Source organism: Lathamus discolor, chromosome 4 (genome assembly GCF_037157495.1).
Source record: "Lathamus discolor isolate bLatDis1 chromosome 4, bLatDis1.hap1, whole genome shotgun sequence".
In the NCBI taxonomy this organism is placed as follows: domain Eukaryota; kingdom Metazoa; phylum Chordata; class Aves; order Psittaciformes; family Psittacidae; genus Lathamus; species Lathamus discolor.
In genome coordinates this window covers 30182037-30205688 of record NC_088887.1, presented here as the reverse complement: position 1 = coordinate 30205688, position 23652 = coordinate 30182037, and the positions used below count along the sequence as shown (strand labels likewise).

Below are 23652 nucleotides of genomic sequence, written 5' to 3'. Positions count from 1 at the left end.
ATGCCCTGTTAGTCATCCTACATTTGACCAGTAAAGACTATTAAGATCATCCATCTAGTTTTGAAGGAAAAGGGTAAAATCCTATTCAGGTATCTACTGCCGGCTTTCTGAAATGACCCTTTCCTTGTAATCAAACACCACTACGTTCAGCTTCGCCCTTACATGTTTACAATATTCATGCCTGAGAAAAGGGACGTACAGGAAGGGTTATTGCAGCGCCTCTCAAAATGGTAAAACTGCTGCTACACTCACCCCGGTGAAAAGCACAGGATGTGTTTATGTATGTGCTCTTCTATAAAGTCTATAACAGAGTCAGCCAAGGCAAGAAATGGAGTACAGCAGCGCTGTGGAGATGGCAAAGTGTCTTCTCAACCTAAGTTAAAAACAGATTTTCCAAAGAACTCTGCTCCTATTTAGACCTCTAAATGTGCTGGCCAGCTTCCCAGATGTACCCGCCAACTCCCATCAATCTCCAAAGAAATGCTGAGTTTCATTTGGTTTCTAAAGGATATCCTTTGCTCCTAACATCAAACTTAATGTCTGGCTAAGGCAACTTTGGGGAGTTTAGGGTGTGGGATTTTTATAACCTGCCTTCCCCCTTCAAAATGACCATTCTCCACCTTTCCCATCCTGCCCTGTGCACCTGTGATGCAACAGCGCTGACAGCAGCCTGGGTCAGATGCAGAAGACTTACACAAGATGTGAATCACAGTCTGGAAAAGCTCAAATAACTTTTTTCCTTTATTCGGCACGCTTATTAACATTCGTTCTGCAGCTAAAGAATGCTTGGGGTTGGGGGGTTTTAAGTTCAAAAGCAGAACTTATCTTGGCTGTTGCACGCTAAAGCATCTGGACAGCAAAAGAAATTCAAGCAATTTCTACTTCAAGTGCTCAGCAAAATGGGAATTTTTTGCTTGCCTTCAGGGAATTTATTTAATAAAAGCAAGCTTATAAAAAGCCTGAGAGAATATTCTCCTGAAAATGCAGTTTCTGCCGTTCGTCCACCTTATCTCCATGCTCTCCCCTTTCCTACCATGTTTCTGTCTTGGGAACAGGTATTACCCCCAGAATAGTGGAAGAGCACTGCAAGAACATAACACAGCCTCTCACCTGTGTCGATTAAGAAAGGAAGTGATTCTTTGCAAATTCAGGAGTGGACTTTTCAGAACTATTCCAACACATCTTAACTATACCTGCACACTAACAAAAACTTGGTGAAACTCTGTTGAAGCTGACTCTGGCAGTACTTTCTGAGGTAAGCTCAAAAGGAGTTGAGCCACATCTTTAAATATTTCAAGCTTCAAAGGATATTTTCCCTATAAGACTCCAGTACTACAAAGTCTACGTAGGTCATGTTTGGGGTATGAATTAATTAAACTAAAACAATATTTTCCCCCAAAAAATGAATTGAAAAGAAAGAATCTGTATGGCTTTTATCCTTTACAGCTCCACGTAAAATCTGGGTTCAGACAGAAGGAGCATCTTTCTACCTTTCTTTTGATTTCAGACCAAATTACGAGAAAAACAGTGAAATGAGAAAGAAATTAAAACTATTGTGGGATGGGTTTTTTCAATAGCAAAGCATAGCATTCCACACTGATGTTCCCTTTAAAGTGCTTATAATAGGAAAGGACTATCATCATCAGCATATACACATACATGCATGAGCAAACATGCGCTCTCTATAGTTCAGCAAAACATTTTCCTCTGTTCTTCCATTTTATTTGTTTGTCTTTAGAAGGAAATAATTAACGGGTATTCCATAAATAAAGAGCATTGCACAGCTATTCTAATAGAGGCTAGCCTCTTCTGTAACTCATCTAACTGCACCAATGAGCAAACTCTAGAAGGGACACTTCCACCACAACCTGACTAAAGCATGACAACTGCAAGCTAGGAATGACAGCATAGAGTCATGACAATGTACCCACAAATGCAAAAGAATTGCAAAAGCACATTCAAGCCACTATTTCTGTCTTCTTTCCTCTTTTCTGCAGATGAGGAAAACACAGCAAGTGAATCAAATTACCCATACAGCTCTCAGTTTCACTTAACAGATGCCACATTTGATAGACTGATTAGACTCATTATGACAGTGATTTCATTAGCTTAACGACTCGTTCAGTTTACATTTGTTTTCTCTCTCTTTACCATACAATGTTCACATGCACCATATTTCAGTATAGTCCAATGAACCATAGAAACTCAGATTTCCTTTTGTTGGACAGCATACTGCACAAATTAACTCAACTACTCTTAAATTTGGGGCAGTAATGTCGAGATAATGGGTCTGCCTGTTCTCACTCTTATTCCTTATGAAACAATTGTTTGTAGGCACCATATTTATATTCTGCCCACATAGGCCTGGGATTCCAGGCAGCTGGCTTCACATTTGCCCTCCCCATTTCAGTGCATGGCTAAAGTGACGCCTTCAGGCATTCAAGCTGCTCAGCATCTATCCAACCATATTTTGAAAGCAGAAGACCTATTACTATTCTCAGGTCAAAAACCGGCATAGTCACAGTGATTCTCCACAATGCCGTACTTGAAAGTTAAGACACTACCTCCAGAAAGGAAATGCTTGCTGCTAAATTAGGGCACCTCCCTTTCCCGTCCACGCAGAGGGAAGGGAGTTCAGGTAGGAGCCTGGACCATGCGGGCTGTGACCAACACGTCCTCAGTGCTACTCAGGATCTTGGCCTGCAAGCCAGTAACTCCTACAATGAATCTTCTGCAAGTACTGGATTGTGTATGAGACACAGCTGATGGGCTTTGACACAAGAAGAAGATTTTATCTGATCAAATATATACACATATTTCTAAGTGTCACTGGAAAGGAACTCGGATCTCCTGGGCACAAAGTCATCTTATTGCAGAATCAAAAATAAGTCACATTAATCATTATTAAAAAAGGGCCCTTATTTATCTCCAGCGACTGTAATGAGAGCCCAGGCTGGCTGGTCCAGGTGTCAGGTCTAAACTGCAGTTATTTAAAGCCAAGCAAGATTATTTATAACCAAAACAGACCACAGGTATCTTTCTTTTTCTTTTTGCCTAAATGGTTGGTTGACTGGCTGTGAGATTTGTTGGCTATCTGCATTTCATCATGCATTCAGCACTGTACAGGTGTTCAAGATCAACAGCCAAGAGAGCGAGATCATTTAACTCTGATCTTTCTCACTGTGGTTTGCAACCTCACATATTTATCACAAATAGGCACAGCTTCTACTGGAAAAGGAGCTTGGCTGTTACTGACAAACAACGAGAAGATCAAAACTACCTGTCACATGCACCCATTCCAAGCTCTGCATCCAATTAATCATATAATCTACACCCCGCACCACCCTGCAAATAATGTATCGTATGCCAGCTTCTAATTTGAGGTCTTGGTTTTGACTGTTTCAAGCAAAGCATATTCAATGGTCAATCCTAGCAACATGTAGGATGGAGTCACAAAAGCAATCCCAGGAAATGCACTCAGATGTTGTCACACTAATGGAACTGAAACAATGGAGTTGTCCGTGTTTTAATATATATAACGTACATACACCTGGCAGGCTTTCTCCAGTCTTTGACATGGTACCTGTTTGGATATGTGACATTAGGTGGTGCTCTTCCAGGGTAATTCTCATTAAGCCATCGATTTGCAAGTGCCTGCTGGATGTTTGGTCTCTTTGCAGGATCTGGTTCTAGTAGAGATCGTAGAAAGTTTATGGCCGCTGTAAAGAAATCAAGAAAAGCACCCCAATATGTCATCTGCTTTATGACTTAACACAATCACTAGGTTACTACAGGTATGTAGCCTGACCAAGAGTATACTGAAAAGGATCATTTTCCTTAAAGTATGTGCTAATGTTCTTGTGAAAAAAGGAAAAAAATTATAAGGGATCAATAAGTAAAATAAACAACTATGTATAATCACAATGATTTACAGAGTCATAAAGGAGAGGAGAAATAGCACCTTTTGTTTCAGAGCATGTTTGAAGTTTATGAGCAGGATAGCCAAAACTTAAAATTTTGTATGAGTTCAAGAGGGTGATGTCAGGTCAGAGGCAAACTGCTCAATCTGCGCTTAAAGTAGAAGAAGATGGATTTGGGGCGAGTGGAGGGGAGAGGAGGGATGCAGAGCTGGGAGGGAAGACAATGGAGGTTTGGGCTCCCTTTGACATTGTAAGGACAAATTCTTTCCCAGCTTCCATCCAACTTACAGTCACTTGCAGGAGGTTTCAGCTAAATTAAAAGAGTACAGTAAAATTAATGGGCGTCATTCTGTTTTCAGATACTGAACCTTTAATTTTCAGTGACATTCAACCATTCCCCAGGAGTTTCTTGCAAAAGCTCTCCAAAGCACTTTTCTGATATTTTTTAGTCATGTGCTTCTTATATTATTAAAAGCAATGAAATCAAGTGATCTGCTTAAAGACTCACATGAAGCGCCTATGTGAGCTGAAAATAAACCCTCTTTGAACTAGGACTGGTCTTTATTTCTCAAATTATCAAAGCTAGATTCACTTTATCAGCTTTTTTCCACCCTCTCCTGCAGCAGAGTTGCAGTTTCCCTCCTACGCTCTCCTGAGCATGCCGTGTCTACTCGTCTCCTTACTCGTGCAGGTGCCCTGGGCAGTGGCAGCCCAGTACCACTGTGGCACAGGACAGCGTCCTCTGGGATGTGTCTTCTGAATGCAGTACAGCCAATACAACTACTTCGGATCAGCGCGGGCAAACCAAACCCCTTAAAGGCTTGTGTTACAGATAGAACTGGAAGTGCTAATGCCTCAGTGCTAGAAAACTGCAGTATTATGAGCTGGTCTTCCCATTCAGCTTTACAGGTGTTTGGTCTCATTGCCACAGCATGCTCACACAGCACCACACCATTCCCTACTTCGAAGCAGTGAAGCCACAACGTGTCTTCTCCACCAGCAATACAGCAAAACCCTTCTGAATTCCTGTTCCTATGTGCAATTTAGGGAGAATAGTATGCCTGCTGGTGAGGCCACAATGTCCTCACCTGAAAAAGGCATAAACACTAACCTAGGCACAGCACCGCTGCCCTTCACAGGTTCTCTCTGAGAGACTGCTGCCCTCCTCTGTGTTTGCCCGGTTGTCCTCCTGAGCATTTTTATTTCCTCAAGCCCACCCACATCACCTCCCTCTCACAGTACAAGACAGGACAGCTGGGCTGATGCGCCAGGGCAGGGCAGCCCGTGCAGCGATACATACAATTATGCATTTACTGGTTCAGCTAGGCATCAGCTAGATTTTTTCTAAGCTCTCTCTTCGTAAATCGCTGATTTATGTGAGATATTTCACTTAAATCTTTCAAAAAAAATTTGTTATTTTCCTACAACAGCAAAATTGTGGAAGCAGCAGGAAAAGCCTATATCTAAGTTCATAAACCTGGAAGCTGATGCTACAGCTGCTCTCTGCATGCTCCAAGTACACCTCTTGGGTATGGAACCCCCGTTATAGCAAACAACAAACCCCCTGTTCTTCCATTTCATCTCCTCTCTCTCCAGCACTCCCCCCATCTCTGTGTTAGAAACCACACGCATCCCACAGGTTCAGAGGAAAATAAATAACCCCTCCCCAAACCCACACCTTACCTCTTCACCAGCACCACCCTCGCTCCTCAAATCAGCTAATGTCTCCTTAAAAGTCTTAATTCCTTTTCCCCCTTGGTGAAAGGCAGGATGATTAAGTGAAGAGTGTGAGGTACCGTGGAGATCAACAGATCCAGACTGAGAGAAACTAATCCTGGAGAGAAAACTCCCCCCAGGAGGCTCCCTGGCTGGCCAGACCCAGGAAACGTGGAGGAGACGAGTAACAGGGCCATGGCTGATTTGAGCTGTTAGATGGCAAGAGGAGAAGAGAAGCCTTCTCCAGTTAGCTGTGTGGCTGTGGGACAGCAAAATTGGTCTCCCAAGGAGCAAACATGCAGATGCCCAATCAATTTTTGGACCCACCGCATCTGAAGCCATTTTTGTCTGCTGCCTCAAGAAGGCTGGTGAACAAAGGGCGCTGTGAACTGCCCCACCAGGCCCTCACTATGTGAGGCCTCCTTTATGACAAGCTCGAGGACAGCGCTAATCTGATTAGCTGGTGACCTGCACTCAGTGGAATTCTGTTCCCATGGTGTAACTTTGAGCAAACTTTGCCCTTTTGACAAATGAGAGACCAGCATCATGGGAAACTACATTTCTCTCTTCACTTCCTTGAGTGTACTGAGCTCAGGGATGACCAGAAACAGGGCACACTTCAGGTGGGGATTACAGGACCTCTGCCATTTTCATTTTCCTTCTCATGACTGACACCAACTTAAGCGCCTTGTTCACTCTGCGAGGGTGTGCCTGGTTATAATCAGGTATACAGGTACTGCTTACAAAACTGGCTGGAGAAAATGCAGTGAGGTTATTTCACAAGCAATGAGTGAGCTCCACCTAATAAAATCCTTCCTCCAAACTACAGGGATGGATAGACTATAGCTTTTCTCCTTGCCTCCACTTTATTTCCCTGGTCCAGAAGGAAGGCCATGAGCACACACAAGCTGTAAACTGAGGGAAAAAATGAATGTGTGCAAGGTGAATACCAACTTCCTGAGTAACTGAACCTTGCTCACCTAAAATCAATAATCAGATAGCTAGGTTGTTTAAAAAGCTTCATGAAAAATGGTTTCCTAAATGGGAAAATCAAACACTAACTCCAAACTTTCCCTGTTGCTACACACTTGCTTTGGGTGCTCGTGGTTACCCAACATTTTAACTAACACAGATCAAATGCACTCTTGCTTAGTGATAAGACTGGCTACTTTTATGATGGGTCTCTGTGTTCAGTAATTGTCAAATTAAGTATTAAAGACAATGCAGTGAACAAGCAAAACAGACTCCTGCAAAAAATCTCTATATGTGAATTTATAGAAAAAGAAAATCCAATTCAAGAAAAAATCCGTAAGTCTAAGAAGTCAACAAACACAATGATTTGCAGAGCAGAAGAGTAGAGTTTCCACCTACTGACCTGTAGTCTAAACATGGCAAGAACAAATGTCATCTTAAATCACAGTTCGCCATGTCTGTGAAGGCAGAAGGCCACTGACTTAGATCAAGAACCGATGGATACCTTTGTTCACGGTGAGTAAAGGTTAACACGTTTAAATCTATTCCATTAACTGACATCACCTCTGAAAGTTCAAGCTGCTGTAGTTCTCACAGGGTAAACAAAATACTGTTTTCACTGAAGACCATAGTGTCAGTGAGCTACAAATGCTACAGACAGGCGTTTGTGAAAAAAACTGATCTCCATTATAAAACAGTAGGATGAATAAAATATTAAAATGAAACCTGCTAAAAATAATGGGGTTTTTTTGCTACCCTCAGTCTGGTTTTCTACAGACCTTTCATGGGTGATTCAGCCTTTAACACATGAGTTGTCCCAGTGAACTCAGTGAAATCTCCCACTTAAAGACAACTGAAAGAAAACAATGACTGGGGAAACAGTTCATTGGTTCAAAGACACTACACAGCCATCATATAACTGCTCCTTACTGCTAAAAGCATCACTCTGGGCGGTAAGTTCAGTGAGTTTTTTGTGGAACTTGGAAAATGTTTACTATGCCATGCAAGTCCCTCAGTCAAGAATAACTTTGCAGCTGATGCAGGTTTGGCATCTAGATCAGTCCAGCAAGAAGCAGTCAGTATAATCTTCCTTTTAATTTACTCACTGGGCCTCTAGAGCATGTGCTAGAACATTAAAATAGCCGTTTTGTGCAACTGAATCCTAACGGGAAGTCTCTAGAATGGAAATACCAAAAGTCTAATTGCGTCAAATAGACGGCAAGCCTTGCGGCATCCCAGCTCACTTGTAAACCGACCACTTTACAACATGCCAGCAATATGAACTGCTAGCAGGAAAACTGTACTTCATACAGATGCTGAGTGAACAAGGAACAACATACTCTGCTTGATCCATGAATAACCTGTGTGAGAAAATCCTTAATTACCTCCTTCTTCCATATGTAGGAAAATCTCTACCTGGAGAATTCATCTTGTGAGACAACTTCCAAGGGCTTTTGCTTGTACCCCGTAATGACAGTTGTCATCCTTAACGCACTGAGTAAAAATGTATGCTCCATTACCCTTCTTCTATTTGCAATCTTTTAATTTTATTGAATGCTCCTTGTAGACAGGCTGCCAGATAAGGAGAACAGAAGCTCTCCGTGAACAAGAAATTTAGCATACAGAAATAAAATGCAACCACAAAACAGAGTTTGTTCCAAATGCTGACAACGGTCTTGCTATAAGCTGAAAAATTATTCTGTTGCTTAGTGACACGGCTTTGAAGCAGGAATATTTCTAATGTTAATACATCAACAATTTTGCATTTTGTGAGGACACAAAGGTTATCACCGGCCACCGGCCACAAAATAACTTTCTGTGTGCATGTCACCATTCCATAATAAATGTGAGGTCACTTGAGGTAGCTTATCACTTAATCCTAGTCACAATAAAGCCCAGGAATCTGTTATTCCAAAATAACGTGTTCATGCGTCCATGCCCTACGCTAAAACCATCCGAACGTGCAAAACTGACCAACTACACTAGAAACGCAATTTCACAGAATTTCACAGGTTTGTTCTTCTCTCATATTCAGCACAACTCGGCACTTTCCCAGTTTACGTACAGAAGTCAAAGCGAAAGGATTTACAGTACAGCGACTCCCACAGATCTTTTGGAGGCTAACATGGAAAAAAAGAGTATTCTTCACAATTAACATGCCATGTTGGCAGCATGACTCACAATCCAGAATTCAACACAATAGTTCCGGCCAACTGGATCTGAACCGGAACCAGCACACCCCCCTGATTACCTGAAGAGAGCTGGGTGGGAAAAGGGTTCATTTCTTTGTCCACCATTTTCTGGTATAAAGCTCTCAAGCTGAATGGCTCAACAGTAAAAGGTAATGTTCCAGTCAACATTGCGTACATGTTCACCCCACTAAAAGAGAACACAGATTAAAAGAAATCAAATAAACAGGAACAAGGAAAAACTTAAGCTTCGGTTTTAGTGACTATACTTCATCTTTAATGTCTGACAGCTATTAAAAAAGACCAAGAAAGCGCACCCTCTTCTGTTGCACACAACAATTTGGGGAAGAATTCCCAGCAGTTTGCTCATGGAGGTCACACAATGTGTAGGACATAAGCTGGGAGCCACAGAACTGAGCCCAGCTCTTAGGCAACTCCTCAGCTAAATGCCACACCACAATTAAGTCTCTTCTCAGGCTGCATAAACATGCTGCTATTGGAGGCCTTGTCCTGATGGTGCCCTGGGTTAGGAATGATTGCCCACACCAAGGGAGACATGGCAGGTCCTGCTTCAGCGCCCAAAAATTACCTCCATGGCCTCTGATGCAGCCCAAAGATGAGGTGTGAAAAATTACACTTTTCAGAGCAGAGAACTCACTGCTTGTTTATGCCTAGCAAAGTCAGGGTTGAAAAGTGGGTTGGGCATTCTTGGTCTTTTTCCTCTTAAAGGGGCATTAAAGTCAGTTTGAGTGGAATTCCTCCCTTTTGGGAATTTGTCTGCTAAATACACATATGTGAACAGAGAGAAACTAAACCAGTGTGCTATCATGAGCTGTGATCACAGGCACCATTTGTCCAACTATGGGGAAGGATAGGAGTTAACCACATTTTCTTTATTTTTTTAGTTAAAAAAGCAGGACATTATTACTGGAGAAATGTAAACGGTTTACAAGAATGCCTGTGCTCTGTTTGCCTGCATTCCTCAGGGCTGGTACTGTCACCCTTTATGTGGATGGATGGCCCACTGCTGGAGTGAGAAATTCAGTAGCCATACCAACGATTTAGCTGTGGATCTCCTAGGACAGGCCACAAATTAGGCTTCAGCAGGGGAAATTCTAAAGAGCCTTGAAGTGCAATAGGGGACCCATTGGGTCAAATGGAGAGATTAATTTAACCGAGGTTCTGGTCTAATTTATAAACTCTCCGCCAATCTCTCTTAGCAGTAGTAGCACTTATACAGTGCTTCACATTCCCCAAGCATTCCAAACACTTCAACTTGGGAATTGCCATAATTCTGTTATTTCACTGAAATTTACACAAATGTTATTAACCCCACTTGGTGAGTGAAAGTCTACTGCTACTACAGCAAAAGCTAAAACTCGGCTGATTTCAGCTAATTCTTCGCCAGGACTGACAAGGATAGCCAACATCATGTCCATGGCGAACAGGAAGGTAGTAGGAATTGCAGTCTGTAACAGTACTGCAGGCAAATTCATTGATTCCAAAACATCTTTGTAGTTTCTTCTACTTCTGGCACTGGAGACTTCTGTCTGCTCTTTTGCCTCAACACTAACAAGCTCACAAAGGCTCACAAGTTTTCTGGCCATTTCTACTTCCCCTTTAACAACTGTGTTTTCAAAGTGATGACTTGACTTGATTATCACATTTCCTGTCAAGCTTGACTGTGGATAGTACACAGAGCCCACATGAATGCTTGAGGATCCCCTGGGGAAAACAAAAGAAGCTGTAGGCCCCCTCATGCCAGAGCCATGTCTTCTACTGTGTCTGAACATCACTGATCAGCAGTTGTGCTTTACTGCAGTCTCTCTACGCCTTATGTTCTAGCGATCTACATACAGGTACATAAAAGATGTATTTCAGAACAAAGTAACTGTGAAATTTAGTTCAGATGGTCATGCTGATTAAGCAGATTTTCTCGCTCAGAGTAGTCAAATACATGAATAACATTTTTATTTGAGCAATGGGTAATGGTAACAGTAATAAAAATTGCAAACTAGAGAAGTAACTCACATGGACCAAACGTCTATTTTGGGCCCATACTTTTTCCTTGCCAGAAGTTCAGGGGCTGCATATGCTGGGCTCCCACACTGGGTGCTGAATGGATCAGAATAACCCAAGATGCCTGCACAGTTGCTCAATCCAAAGTCTGTGAAAGGCACAGAGATAGAGTTAGTTATGAAAGAGACAGATACAGTAAAACCACTCTAGAACACAAGGCAAAAAGAAGCACATTTTTTTCCAAAAGCTAAGCAATGAACTGCCTAAGGTAAAAGTGTCACCCACATGCAAAAACTTGACATAATTTGTTTCTCTGAGGTGCTAAATAACCAGAGATTTCACAAACAATAAAAAAAAAAAGTCTTAGAATATGCACCATTATCAATTTCATATACAAAGCAACTGCATTTCACTGGGAACATGGATGGCAACAACCAGAGTTAACTGTCCCCGGCACTACGTGATGTGCATGGGACTGAAAACCACCTTGGGCTGTCTTAGATTCCATACTGCTGTGCTGCGTTGCGTTATGTTACGTAGAGGCTGGGTTTAAGCGGGACTTCTTCAAGATTTTCTTTTAAATTTTGCAAGTGAACCATGAGATGTAAGGTGGTGGTGGTGGGGTGTTTCTGGGACTACTGTGGCAATGCACAAATTAACAGGGTTGGAAAGTCAGCATTTCAGCTCTGAAATAGCACAGGGAAGTCTTGGAGCAAGAAGGGGAATATGTTCGTTTGGCTTCTCCCTGCCTGACTTCTGCCTTGCATTACTGTATCTCTGGCCCCTGGGTGTATCTGTCACTCTTTAGCTGGCACTAATAAAAAGGGACTGGCAAAGGCTGGCACCATGTGCTGCTGGAGACAAGAGGGAGCCTCTCTGCACCAAAGGAGGCTGCGGTTTCCCAAGTGCTCTCAGCCAATCCAAGACCAGGCTGACGACAAGAAGGGTGTTCCCAACATCCCCCATTTGCTCCAGTGCTGGTATGGATGCAGGCAGAGCTGGGTTTAGGGAAGGGTCTTAAAAATTAAACAGCTAGTGAAAGAAAGAAAGGCAGGCAATGTGCAGCCAGGGGAGTGCAAGCCCACCCTGTCTAGTGGTAGCTTGGCTTGGGAGAAAGCAATTATGGAACCACAGCTGACATGTAAGGCAAGCAGAGGTTGCAAAGGGTCTTGAAAGTGAAATCAAGCAATCTGACGTGATAAGGGGAAGAAGCAAGACAAGCTTGTATGAAGAAAGATGACATGGGCAAAGCTGACAGGCTGGGAGAACGGCCTTTGCTGCAGGGCAACATATCCAGCAGTAGCAGATCTAGGGAGGTCACAATCCAAGACGTTTGCATTTATTAATAGCTTGCTATTGATGACAGCTGCAACAACAGAAATACTCCTCTTAAGAACACTGATATCTGTTTTGTTTCTCTTTTTTTTTTTAATCCAGGCTTCTTAAGAATTCCCAGAATGCATGTGTGTTTAAAATTAAAACTGTCTTATGCATAGATGAGGCAGTCAGAAGAAGCAGACTGCTGAATCCTCTTCCTACAGGCTTGTGTCTTGCATCCACGTGTCTTGTAAAACAGCAGCTTTCTCGGTGTACTACCCACCTGCCTGGCTGGGCTAAAAGCATCACATTTTGCAGGCTGAATGTAGCTCATGCAATACTCCCTCTCCACAGAGTCATTAATTTGGGTCTCTCTCCCTTACCTGCCTGCTTATTGGCAGAAGACTTAAAGTAATGGCCTGTCCTTTAGCTTTTACCCCACGTTAAATTTGGCTGAAATCAGATAGGAGTTCCACAAGGTATTGGAGGCGCACTATCAGGGCACCCCCATTAACCTTGCTCCTTTACAAAACTAGGCAAAAAAAATTATAATGCCTACAAAAAAATGCAATTATAAAGATGACTGTGTGAGCCGGAGTGCCCGAATGACTGCTCAGTGCTTTCCACTCGACTGGTTGCATCTCTGAGAGCGAGACAAGCACAAGAGACAAGAATCACCACATTTAACATCCAAAGAAGCTCAAAGAGGTTTTGCTGGAGAACACTGTTAAAACAAGGGAGGATCAAGACAATTTCCTTGTCTCTGCTAGAAAACAACTGTCTCTGGACACTGCTTAACTATCTCTGCTAGATACGTATTATCCCTGGGTCTTATACAAATACTTCCAAGGATCCATTTATGTAATTAACTTAACTTACTTATTAGCTATGGACTGAGATGAGTTATGTCAACTGTAAAATTACTTTTAAAACTCCTAGAAACAGTATCTCCACACAGCACTATTCACGGCCTTTACCCTACTGTGTCAGACCCCTTCAAAATTACTTGACTGTAATATAACATTTTACAACTAAAGTACATAAGGGCTATATTCTGTGAGGGTGTAAATCAGCACCCCTTCCTCATTATCATTGGACATATACTCCAGTGGAGGTTTTCATTCTCTTACTTTTTCCAGCTCATTCATTTAATCTAGGCTGGTATACTCTTTTTTTTTCTTTTTCCTAGTGCCTATTGAGATGCAGAATGCACACAGACATGAATACTGGGGACAGGGATTTTATCGCAAAAGAAATGGCAATATTGTTATTAACACTGTGGCAGCACATAGCGATCGCAGTGTGATTTTTATGAAGGATGCACTGCTGATCTTGATAAAGATGGTATTACCACCAGCATTGATAATTTCACTGCCATTCCTGCCTCTGTCTGAGGCTTCCTTTCAATAAACTGAGCTAATTACAGAACCCAGATCAAAGGCCACATTTGGTTTTCCAAAGTAAATATTATGACATGGAAACTCCACCACCCCCACTGTTCGTGCTATCGAAGTATCGCAGTACACTACTCCTCCTTCACGCCTCCGGGAGATCAACATTAAACTATGGATATACACTTATCTCAGAAGTTGTGACAGTTGGAATAGGGAAAGAGCTATTAACGACAGAAGCCTTACAGCACCAAGCTTGTGGATGAGTTTGACCAGAAGCGCTCCACAGAGCTCAGCAGAGCTAGGTATTGGCAGGGTCCTTTTTGTGCCATAGGTCCTTGAGCAGGACACCAAGGACTCTGCATGGCCCATGAGTGACTTTCACAGCATCTTTTATCAGACACCTACCACCGTGGGCTGGTAAGATGAAGAGAAGTGAATTATTTCCACAGTTTCCAATCCTGATGTTCTTAGATTTGAGACTTGACAGACGGCTAAGAATAAATCCACTTAACACAGCAAAAGGAATTTTTCTAATAATGCTATCTAAGAACATACTATAAAACACCTTGTCATGTAGCTAAAAAAGAGTAACAAAAAGAAATTGCCATTAAGTAGCTTGGTGAAGAAAGGGCATCAAGTGATTCAGTTCTCACTGAAATGCACAAACAAGTAGGTACTTTCAATGTTACTTCCTGGTACAGTTTTAATCTTAATTTCACCTTTTCTTTTTCCTTTATGGTGGGTTTTCTTCATTCCACAGTTATTACAAAAGCAACATTATATTAGGTCCTACTAGTGTGCTTCCTGCTGCACAAGACACACAGACCAATCTCCCACCCTAAAGCAGTTAATGTAAGCTGGGTTTGTAGATGAAAGTCTCTACTACCAGGCAAAGAAAGCAGCACATAATTCCTAAAACCACGTTCTTCGCTGCTGAAGAACCTTCCTGCATAGAATATGTGATGACACAACTGATCCACCACATTTCTAGGAAGACAGACTACCTAAAATGTACTAAGTGCTGAATGAACTGAGTATGGGGACAGGCAGGGAGGTGGAAGAGGAGTAAATTATCTGGTCTATTCCACCAGCAACAGACTGGTGCTGGAAAATTCTTCTTGTCCTGGGAAACCCTGGTGGCAAAGGAAAGCTGTGCAGCAGCTCGACCACTACTGCTACCACCTCTAAACGAGGTGTTGGCGAGGAGAGTTGCCCAAGGACCTGAGGCTGGTTTCCACAGCCCCTGCCACAGCTTTCCCCACAAGCGCAGCAGATGGAGCATGAAGAACAGAAGAACTGCTTCTTCAGTGCGGACAACCAGAGATCACCAGCATTGCTAGCACGATACGACACGAGCTGACTATGATACTACGTCTGTTTTGACTTACAGCAGAATTATTACTAATAAAGCAACCTTTCTACTTTGTAACATACGCAGTTGGATGGTGGGATTTCATTGCTTTGCTTTATACATACTGTGTGCAATCTGCTTTGTTCAAAACATCAGGTTGCAGACCTGAGGACAACTTATTTGAACTCTAGCAAGGCTATGGAAGATCGAACTGTCTCTTTTCTCTATTCTTCCCACACCACCCACTGCGAGGAGACCTTTCTATGAAACTGAGGCAACTGCAGGAACAGTTTGGAAGTAATTTTTTGGCATGTGAGTTTTAATTGTACATGTATCATCTGATTAGGTCTGGATGTCAAGTTCACATACTGTTCTGTAATCAAACACCCAATAACAGGAAAGTAACAAAAATTCTTTAAATCTATCAGATGTCTATACAGCTCTGTTGCAAACCATCTGGTCTCACTTATATGCTAAATCAAGATAATGGGTGGTATCCATCATTACTGATGAATGATTCATGGTAACATATCAGTATCCTCTTGACCCATAGCTGAGGTAATGCAGAGTTCTCTTTTGCTGTTATTTTCCCAGAGTCAGTTGATTCGCTACAGACTAATGACTAAAAGTTGGGGTAATATTTCCAAAGACTGAAATCCCTAAGTTCATTTTGACTATTTCAGATTTCATTAACCATCCTCTTCTTGTTTGTTTGGAGATGCATGCGCTTGATACGTTAAGAGTGAGCATCCATATGACCTGAATGTTAAGTGGTTTTCATCACCTTTCAGATCATGAAACCTTTTGAAGAAAGAAAGTCAAGTCAAGTTTTCCAGTCTGCAACCATGGATCCCGCTGTTGGCAGAAGTGTAGGCATGGAGATAAATATAAACAGATGTTTGGGGGTTATTTTATGAAGGAAATATTTTCTTTTCAATGCCCATATTAACATTGATGCGCGTTAAGCAAAGGCAGTGAGACTGCACCCACCGATGACTAATTCAAATGTCTGCACAGCTTGAATGAATCGCGCGCTGTGTACAACTGATACCCAAATACAATCAAGAATCCATCATTGATCTTTTTTATTTTTTAACAGCCCTCTAAACCAATTTCATAGTGGGTGCTGGAAGCAAATTTAACGAATATAAATATAGGACCAAATTCTGCCAGCTGCTAAAAATGTGTGCAACTCCCACTGACTTCGGAGGAAGCATATGCATATGGGGGCAGAATCCAACCCTTAGTAAATATGAAATTATTATCAAGATAATAAAATATATTACTTCTGTGTTGTCAATTCGTTAATTCTTTACAAAGTTCCTGACTTGAATACGAAAGCTGTTCATTAAAAAATGTAGGATTATTCCCATACGCATTTAAAGCTGAATTATTTGGAACATTTTTTTCACAAGATGCTGTCAGGAACAGCTTGATTGCTATCTATACTCTCTCAGCTCCTCTCTGCAGCAACATTAGCAGTTGTCACATAGAGGATTAAAAAACCTCTCCTTATAAAACTACCAATTTAAAAAAAATAAAACTGGTTTCATACCAATAAGCTTGATATTGTTGTCTTCATCGAGCAACAGATTTTCTATCTTCAAGTCTCTGAAAGAAATAAAATGTTTGGAGTCAGTCTCCAAAATAATGAAGAAGCTTCCTATCACTGTTATCAGTGTATTTACAGGATTCATACATAATTATGTGTAGAATGAAAGCAGCACACACAGTTCCCCAATTCAGAGCAGAAAGCCCCATGCATTGCCTCCTCTCCAGAATTACCAGTGCTTTCACAGTTTCAGACCTATTCTTCAGGCACCAAATTACTTTATAAACATTTGTCAGTATATCCTGTAATTAATCAGGTTCTTCAAATTTCTCACATACTTAAAATTTTGCAGAAATCTTAACACATTGGAAACATCTCAAATACATGTTTTTGGACTTGGAGGTCACTTCCTCATTACTCTTCACGACCAAAGACTCTTCACTGGTCACAGCTGAAGAATAAACCTTCTTCTGCAGAGATATTCATTAGGGGCTGTAGCAATAGGACAAGGGGTAATGGGTTCAAACTTAAACAGGGGAAGTTTAGATTGGATATAAGGATATAAGTTCTTTACTGTGAGGGTGGTGAGGCACTGGAATGGGTTGCCCAGGGAGGTTGTGAATGCTCCATCCCTGGCAGTGTTCAAGGCCAGGTTGGACAGAGCCTTGGGTGACATGGTCTAGTGTGAGGTGTCCCTGCCCATGGTAAGGGGGTTGGAACTGGATGATCTTAAGGCCCTTTGCAACCGTACCTATTCTGATTCTATATGATGAGTCAAACATCTATCCTCTGCTATAGTCTACAAGGGAAACCAGAATCAAATTTCTCTGGGGATGAAGTATACAGACTCCTTAGAGAGGTGATCAGCACTGGTACTCCCATCTGCTAGAGGTGAAAACTGGGTCTGAGGGATTGAAACAACATCCAGAAGGCCACCAACAAAGCTGAGAGAAACAGCCACACAGGTTTTCTAAGTGCCATGTTAGTGCTTTCTCCACTGTGCCACCCTGCTTGACCTCACAGAGCCACTGCGCAGATCAGGGCCTGGACCAGTTTCATGAGACAGAGGATAAAATGAAAGTGGTCTCCTTCTACAGGATGATTGACCCTTTTTCCAAAATGTACTTCAGAACATTGTTCACTTTATATGTGAACATTCATCACTTAAGAACACAGTTGCACTTTCCTAATGTTAGATATACATGTTACCCAAGAAAAACACCCCAGAGATCACTCATACACACACAAAAACCCTACCCCAAACTGTACAAATGAAGTACTAAGTAGAATATGAAAAATCATTTAGGTTGCTACACTTCTCCATGACTTCTAGCAGTTGGCCATGTCTTTATCACAAGAATTCTTCCCCCACCCAGACATAAAATATTTCTGACAATGAACGTGCTGGAATATCAATAACTCAGGCTAGAAGCAGTGATGCTTCTCCCAGCGTGCTTTGGAAAAATCTGGATAATAAAGCCATCAGCTATAATTATGGGAAGTCAGTGACATCCATGGTATTTTGCCTTTGTAAGGCAAACAGAGTAATGAAGGATGCCCCTATTACAGATGAAGATATAAAACTTAATAAAATAAGACAAGTAAACCAACCAAACCAAACAGAGTACTTCCACAAGAAAAGATAGGGGAAAGAAAGAAACATAGCTGTGATCAACTCCAAGCCTTTTTTAAAGGTTCCTCTCTGTTCCATCTTATGCCCATGCATTTCAAATAAACCTGAGCCAGACGACTACTTGCAGGTAGGATGCCACTCACTTCATCACAACCACAAGGACTTCTCCAAACAGATGTTTCTACATGCCAGTGAACATTTCTTGCAGATTTTCCTTGCTTCTCATGGGGAAAGAAATAGGGGAAATACTCTGGAAATCTACCACAGGAGAATACTTTGCAAATTTCAGGTATTCAGGGGCAATATCCAGGCTTTCCTAGAGTGTTCACCTGAACATATCCTAAGGAGAGGAATGCCTTCTACACCAGTCCTCCAATTGGAGAGGCAATGTAACTCAAGACAATAAAGCCTCAGAGACAGGAGGAGGGGATCACGTTCCCTCCTCTGGCAATAACCCAGTGTGTTAACTTAAGGAAACCAGGCACATTAAAAGTGACAGCTAATTTTAAATACCATGGCAGAGATGCAACCACATGTGGCCATGTTTTTACCAACACACGTCTGACAAAGAGCCCACTCTCCAGCCCTGCTCCCCCAGCAGTGGTGAGCCCGGTTGGGATCCACGGTGTCCCCCTCCTCATCCACAGGAGACTCCATGAGCCCTGCATCCTCCAAAAGGAGCTTCCCTTGTAAGGCAACCACTGCTGCTGAGAAATGGCTTAACACAAGGAGGCCATGCCCTGCCAGATGGATCCAGACCAATCCACTTCTGCTTCCCTCTACTGCCAAAAAAGGGCTTATTTCTTCACGTCTCACGTCTTTATTGCTTGCAGGTGGAGGTTTTCACAGACAGTGCGATCAGCCTCTAGAAAGATATCAGGGCTGGGAATTTAACAGGAGAGACTGCCAAAACAAACAGTATAGGGAAGAAGGAAAAAACTCCAACCAACCAACAAAAAAACCCAAACATGAAACCCCTAAAAAACAAAACTAAACTGAAAACAACAGAAGCACATGGAGCTCTGGTTCAGGTCATACACTGCAAAACCCAATACAACATCTCAAAGTAAGGAGAAGGACCCTTTGGAAGCTCAGAGTAAACATTAGCTAAGAAGAGGTAAGACTTTAGAAATAAAGGCAAGGGAAGGGAAAGATGGTAACTGTAAGCTGAGGATAAAAGACCCGCAGGCAATTAGAATAATAAATGAGTGACAAGGGCTAAACATCAACACAAGACATTTAAAAGGATTCAAGGTTACGAAACCCTAAAGCTACAGGTAAAAATATTACAGGGCATTTTAAAGCTATCAGAGGGAAAGACTAAAATTTTAAATGTAGCACTACTATAGACTACAATCAGAGCTGGTTAATTGAAGATGTTTACCCATATGTCTGTTCTCATGAGATCTGCTGGTAAGTGGTAACTGATCTAATAGTCCATACGCATCATATTTTGTCAAACCATGTCAATGTGAAAGCACTTTTGAGTGTGACACTGGAGCAAGACAACAGGTTTTCACTCCTTGATACAAACTAACTAGAAGATTCCACTTGAACCAGCTTTAGAAACGTAAAGCGAAAGCATGAGAAACCAAACCAAAACCCCCCAGACTAAGCTATAGCTGGTGCACTGCTGCTGTGCAGATGTGGACGTGGGGACAGGCACTGGACAGGACACCCAGGCAGCCCAAGCCCCTGCAGCACGCAGAGATGGCAGGACAGCAGAAGTGCGAATAGAGCCTGTGTGTCTGGACAAGATCGGAGGCCTCAGCACAGAAGGGTTATTCAGTGAATACTTTAGGTGGCTTTAACAGTGCACCAGATTACCCACTATTTCTTTTTGACAGAAAGTGCAGCAGTACAATCCAATTACATACCTGCTTCAGGCTTACCCTGCAGACAGGACTGATTTCCCTGAACTTCCTGAATACTTTATTATGTCAATTTTGTCCAATTCAAACGTTAATTGTTTTTTACAAAGAGGCTTATCTCGGCTGCGGCTTTGTTTGAATGTTTACATTAATTCGTTGCAATGGAAAAAGTAGTGCACTGCACCCAAAAGTGCGAGGGAACCCTGAATTTCATGCACTATGCTATAAATCCTTTAACAACTCAAAGCAAATCTTATGTGTTTTAGTCAGTGGAGTTTTTTGAACATTTTTAATAGCTGTATACTGCAAGGAAGAATTACTGCAAGGGAGAGTTACCAGCTGCAGAAACACAGTTGCTGGAGACCTTCAGTTTTCCTCCTTGAAGTAAATCTGATCATTTTCCTTACTGTTGCAGCTCCTCAAAAACTAGGACTAAACGGGTTTTTCTTTCCCTTTAAGCAAATTTTCAGCATTCACTGCTGAAGAACTTCAAAATACCCTCAGTGATTAAATGCTACTACAAACACAAATTTTACCTTTTCTTGAGGAGTCAGTTTCACGATGCTGAGAGTGTCTAGCTGTGGTACAAGTTAGGCAAATCTGTGAATAATGAAATCACTCAAGAAAGACCAAGCTGCATGACTGCAATGTGGAGAATCAGCATATATTTATGCCTTGTCAGCTTGTGAAACTAGCAGCATACAGTCTACTTGAAAATAAGCCTTTTTCATCAGATGGCTTGTTTGGGAGTTTGTTCTGCTGTCGATGGAGCTGATCTGTCTCTGGCTTTGCTTGGAGAATCACAGACCACTTTGGAAACCCCAAGTGCACCAAGCAACACAAGCCTGCTCCACTGAGCGAGCCACCCCAGGCTTCAGCTGCAGGCTCAGCGTGCTTTTGAAAGCAGCTTATGGGGTGCCATTGCAGTCACCAGACCGCAAAATCGAAGTTTTTGCATTTTGCACTTCATTTCTTGTCTGGGGGAGGAGGGATGAGCAGGAAGGTTTCACCAGCAAGCAGCTGCAAAGCACCCGTTGTCAGCCGCTGTCTCCTGCATATTATTTTTAATCAGAACCGCACCACAAAAAAAATAAATAAATCACTAAATCACTCCTTAACTACCCAACCTGCAAGCCCACTTCCCAGCTGCATGCAAAAGCCGGGGGGGAGATGGAATGGTTGCAGAGATTTGGGTTCATCATCATGTCAATATACACTTCAAAGGCTTTGTTATCAAAATATTAGTTATTCAGCCTGGTTCTTCTATCAGTCACAATGTCACTGAATTCAATGTGATTGCCTCTATAAAAGAACAATTCGGTCTATTGTCTTCACTAAAATGATGTTTAGTTTGTTTACAGCAGAGTACTCCAAGAGAATGCCCAAAGGTAATTCTGAAATCTAACATAAAATAGAAAGGCAAACCAGCTCTGCACTTCAAAAAGAGACTTTTTTTCTGTAGTGCAGGATCTGTCATAAATATGGCATCAGCAGGCAGACTACTGGCACTTAAAATCGATAGGATGGAAGTTATCAAAGCCCACATGACAAAGTAGTGGGTACCAAAGCAGAACCCTGTAGGACCCGAGCAACTGGATTGCATGGCAGCACCTTCCTCTGTTAGGGAAAGAGATCATGGGGAAACACATTAACTCTGCTCAAAACCTGTGGGGTTTTTTGCGTCTTTCAAAAGAGCTGATCTGCTTTTAATTACAAAATGGCAGTGGAAGGTACAAATATGCTGCCATGAAGGCAGAAAAAGGGGGAATATAGAAAGCTATCTTTGCTACCAATTCATTATTAAATTCTTTTCTTTGACATCCTGACAGTAATTGCACTGAATGGGATTGAATTTTGTTAAAATTACTTTAAAAGGCTTGTTGAGAATTTCCTGTGGGATGCAGTGGCAAGCACCAAGGCTTTCACTTAATTTTCTCTGTTGTCCTTATACTCCCAAAGGGCTTATTGTTCATCCTGCTTTTTGACAGCATGAAGGCCTATGTAAACACCCTCTGAAAAGAGAAAGCTTCACCAGATACTGCCATTTGGGTTTGTTTTCCTCTGTCAGAGGGAAAGATAAATATTCCTACCTGATTCACAGCTGAGCTTGTTGCAAGTATATTTTTAGCAACCAAGCAGCTTTCCTGATACAAGGAATGAAACACAGATGATTACAAGAAATTATATATAGAACAGTTACTTCTTTTCTCAGTGAGCAGCCAAGGAGTTCTGAAGCCTGGAGACCCCTCACTGAAGATGTAGCTCATGCGCTCGGGAACTTGCAGTCTTCATCCATCGTAGCAGATAAAATATTTACAATTTAAAATACATCTATACAGTCAAACATGAGTTGGGGTTTTGTAACCTCTCTAAATAAAATGAGGTTTCTTGAAGGTTTGGTTTGTTGTTCGGGTATTTTTTTATTTTAGGCTGTTAACACATTAGTGCTTCTTAACAGAAGCATTTCCATTGAGTTCTGTGTCCCAGCTCTTCTCCAAATATCAGAGGGCTTTCCTACCATGCCAAGTCTTAACAGCACATCATGAAGCTCAGCAGGTTATGTTCGTCAAATAATGTAAGCCGATTTCATGTAACTTACTTCATCTGGCTTTTTTTTAACCTGAGTTGCAGAACAGGGTAAGTCATCTACATTATTCCCTGAATAATGCAGACAAAGCCAGTAATTTTTTGTAATAAAATAGTCAGTGAACACTTTTCAATGTTCTGCCTCATTTGATGTGAATGATGAAAGCATCTGGAGAGAGACAAACAGCAGACCACTTTCTGGCCTAGGATGCCATGTTTTGTTTCACACTCACTGAATGCAAACACCCACAGATCACCACACAGATGAAAGTGCTGTTATTTTTACCTGCTTTAAAAATAACAACATAAACGACAACAGAACATTGCCATTTCATCCAGGGTGAGAATGAATCAGACTTAAGCACTATTTTTTCTCCTTTTCAGTCTGTTTTTAGAGTTGCCACAGTCAAAAGCCTAGGATGCTGAAGGATAACTCCTGGGGTAACTATTATTTTCTTTCCTTCTTTTGCTCACTGAGAGCTAGGAGAATAAATCTGGATCACGCCACCAGTGATTTTCCTCCATCTCTACACTGCTCTACATACTTTGTTAGCAGAGTAAGTCAGGACATTCAAGGGTTAAACCAGAGAAAATACTTGCAGATATACTGCCTGTGAGCCTGTCAAATTTTATCAGTTTGAGCAGAATTGGACCTGCTCATTATCCAGACAGAAGACTCCCAAAAAGAAGCTCTGTGCCATGCTGTGATTTGAGAAATAGAGTAGATGGAGTACTCTGCCTTTGGGGTAAGGATTAATCCACTGCCATGGGGCTGGACAGACAGATCTCAGCTGCCAGATGCAGCAGAGCATGTCAGTATTTCCAGGGCTGCTTCCTCCCCCCGTTCACAAAGGTCCCTCACGCTTCAGTCTCTGCGAGCTATGCTGTTCACAGAGACAGCAGAGAGAAAGAAGGGTGAGGGCCAAAACGGCTGTGAGCTTGCAGCATCTGTATGGAAACTCAAGTTCCTCAGGCTCACGTTCTCTGTGGATCCCAGAGCCTTGCCTTCTTCCCACCACAGTCATCTGTTGATTCTATCTTGTACCTCGTGAACAAGCTATTTTTGTACAAAAGGTGGGTTTGAATCTTCTCTGAAAAGGAAGGGAATCAAAGCCTAGCCTACAAACCCCCC

General features: G+C 42.0%; 1 protein-coding gene across 2 annotated transcripts in view; it reads right to left on the bottom strand.

Annotated features, from left to right (window-relative positions):
* Positions 1-23652, bottom strand: part of HUNK (hormonally up-regulated Neu-associated kinase) — a 57261-nt gene that overhangs the window by 12221 nt on the left and 21388 nt on the right. For both annotated transcript variants that reach the window (XM_065676803.1, XM_065676804.1), the window contains exons 3-6: positions 16434-16489; positions 10829-10964; positions 8860-8987; positions 3584-3719 (exon numbers count right to left, since the gene is read on the bottom strand). In XM_065676803.1, coding sequence (XP_065532875.1) covers positions 3584-3719; positions 8860-8987; positions 10829-10964; positions 16434-16489 — 456 coding nt within the window. The remainder of the gene's footprint in view (positions 1-3583; positions 3720-8859; positions 8988-10828; positions 10965-16433; positions 16490-23652) is intronic.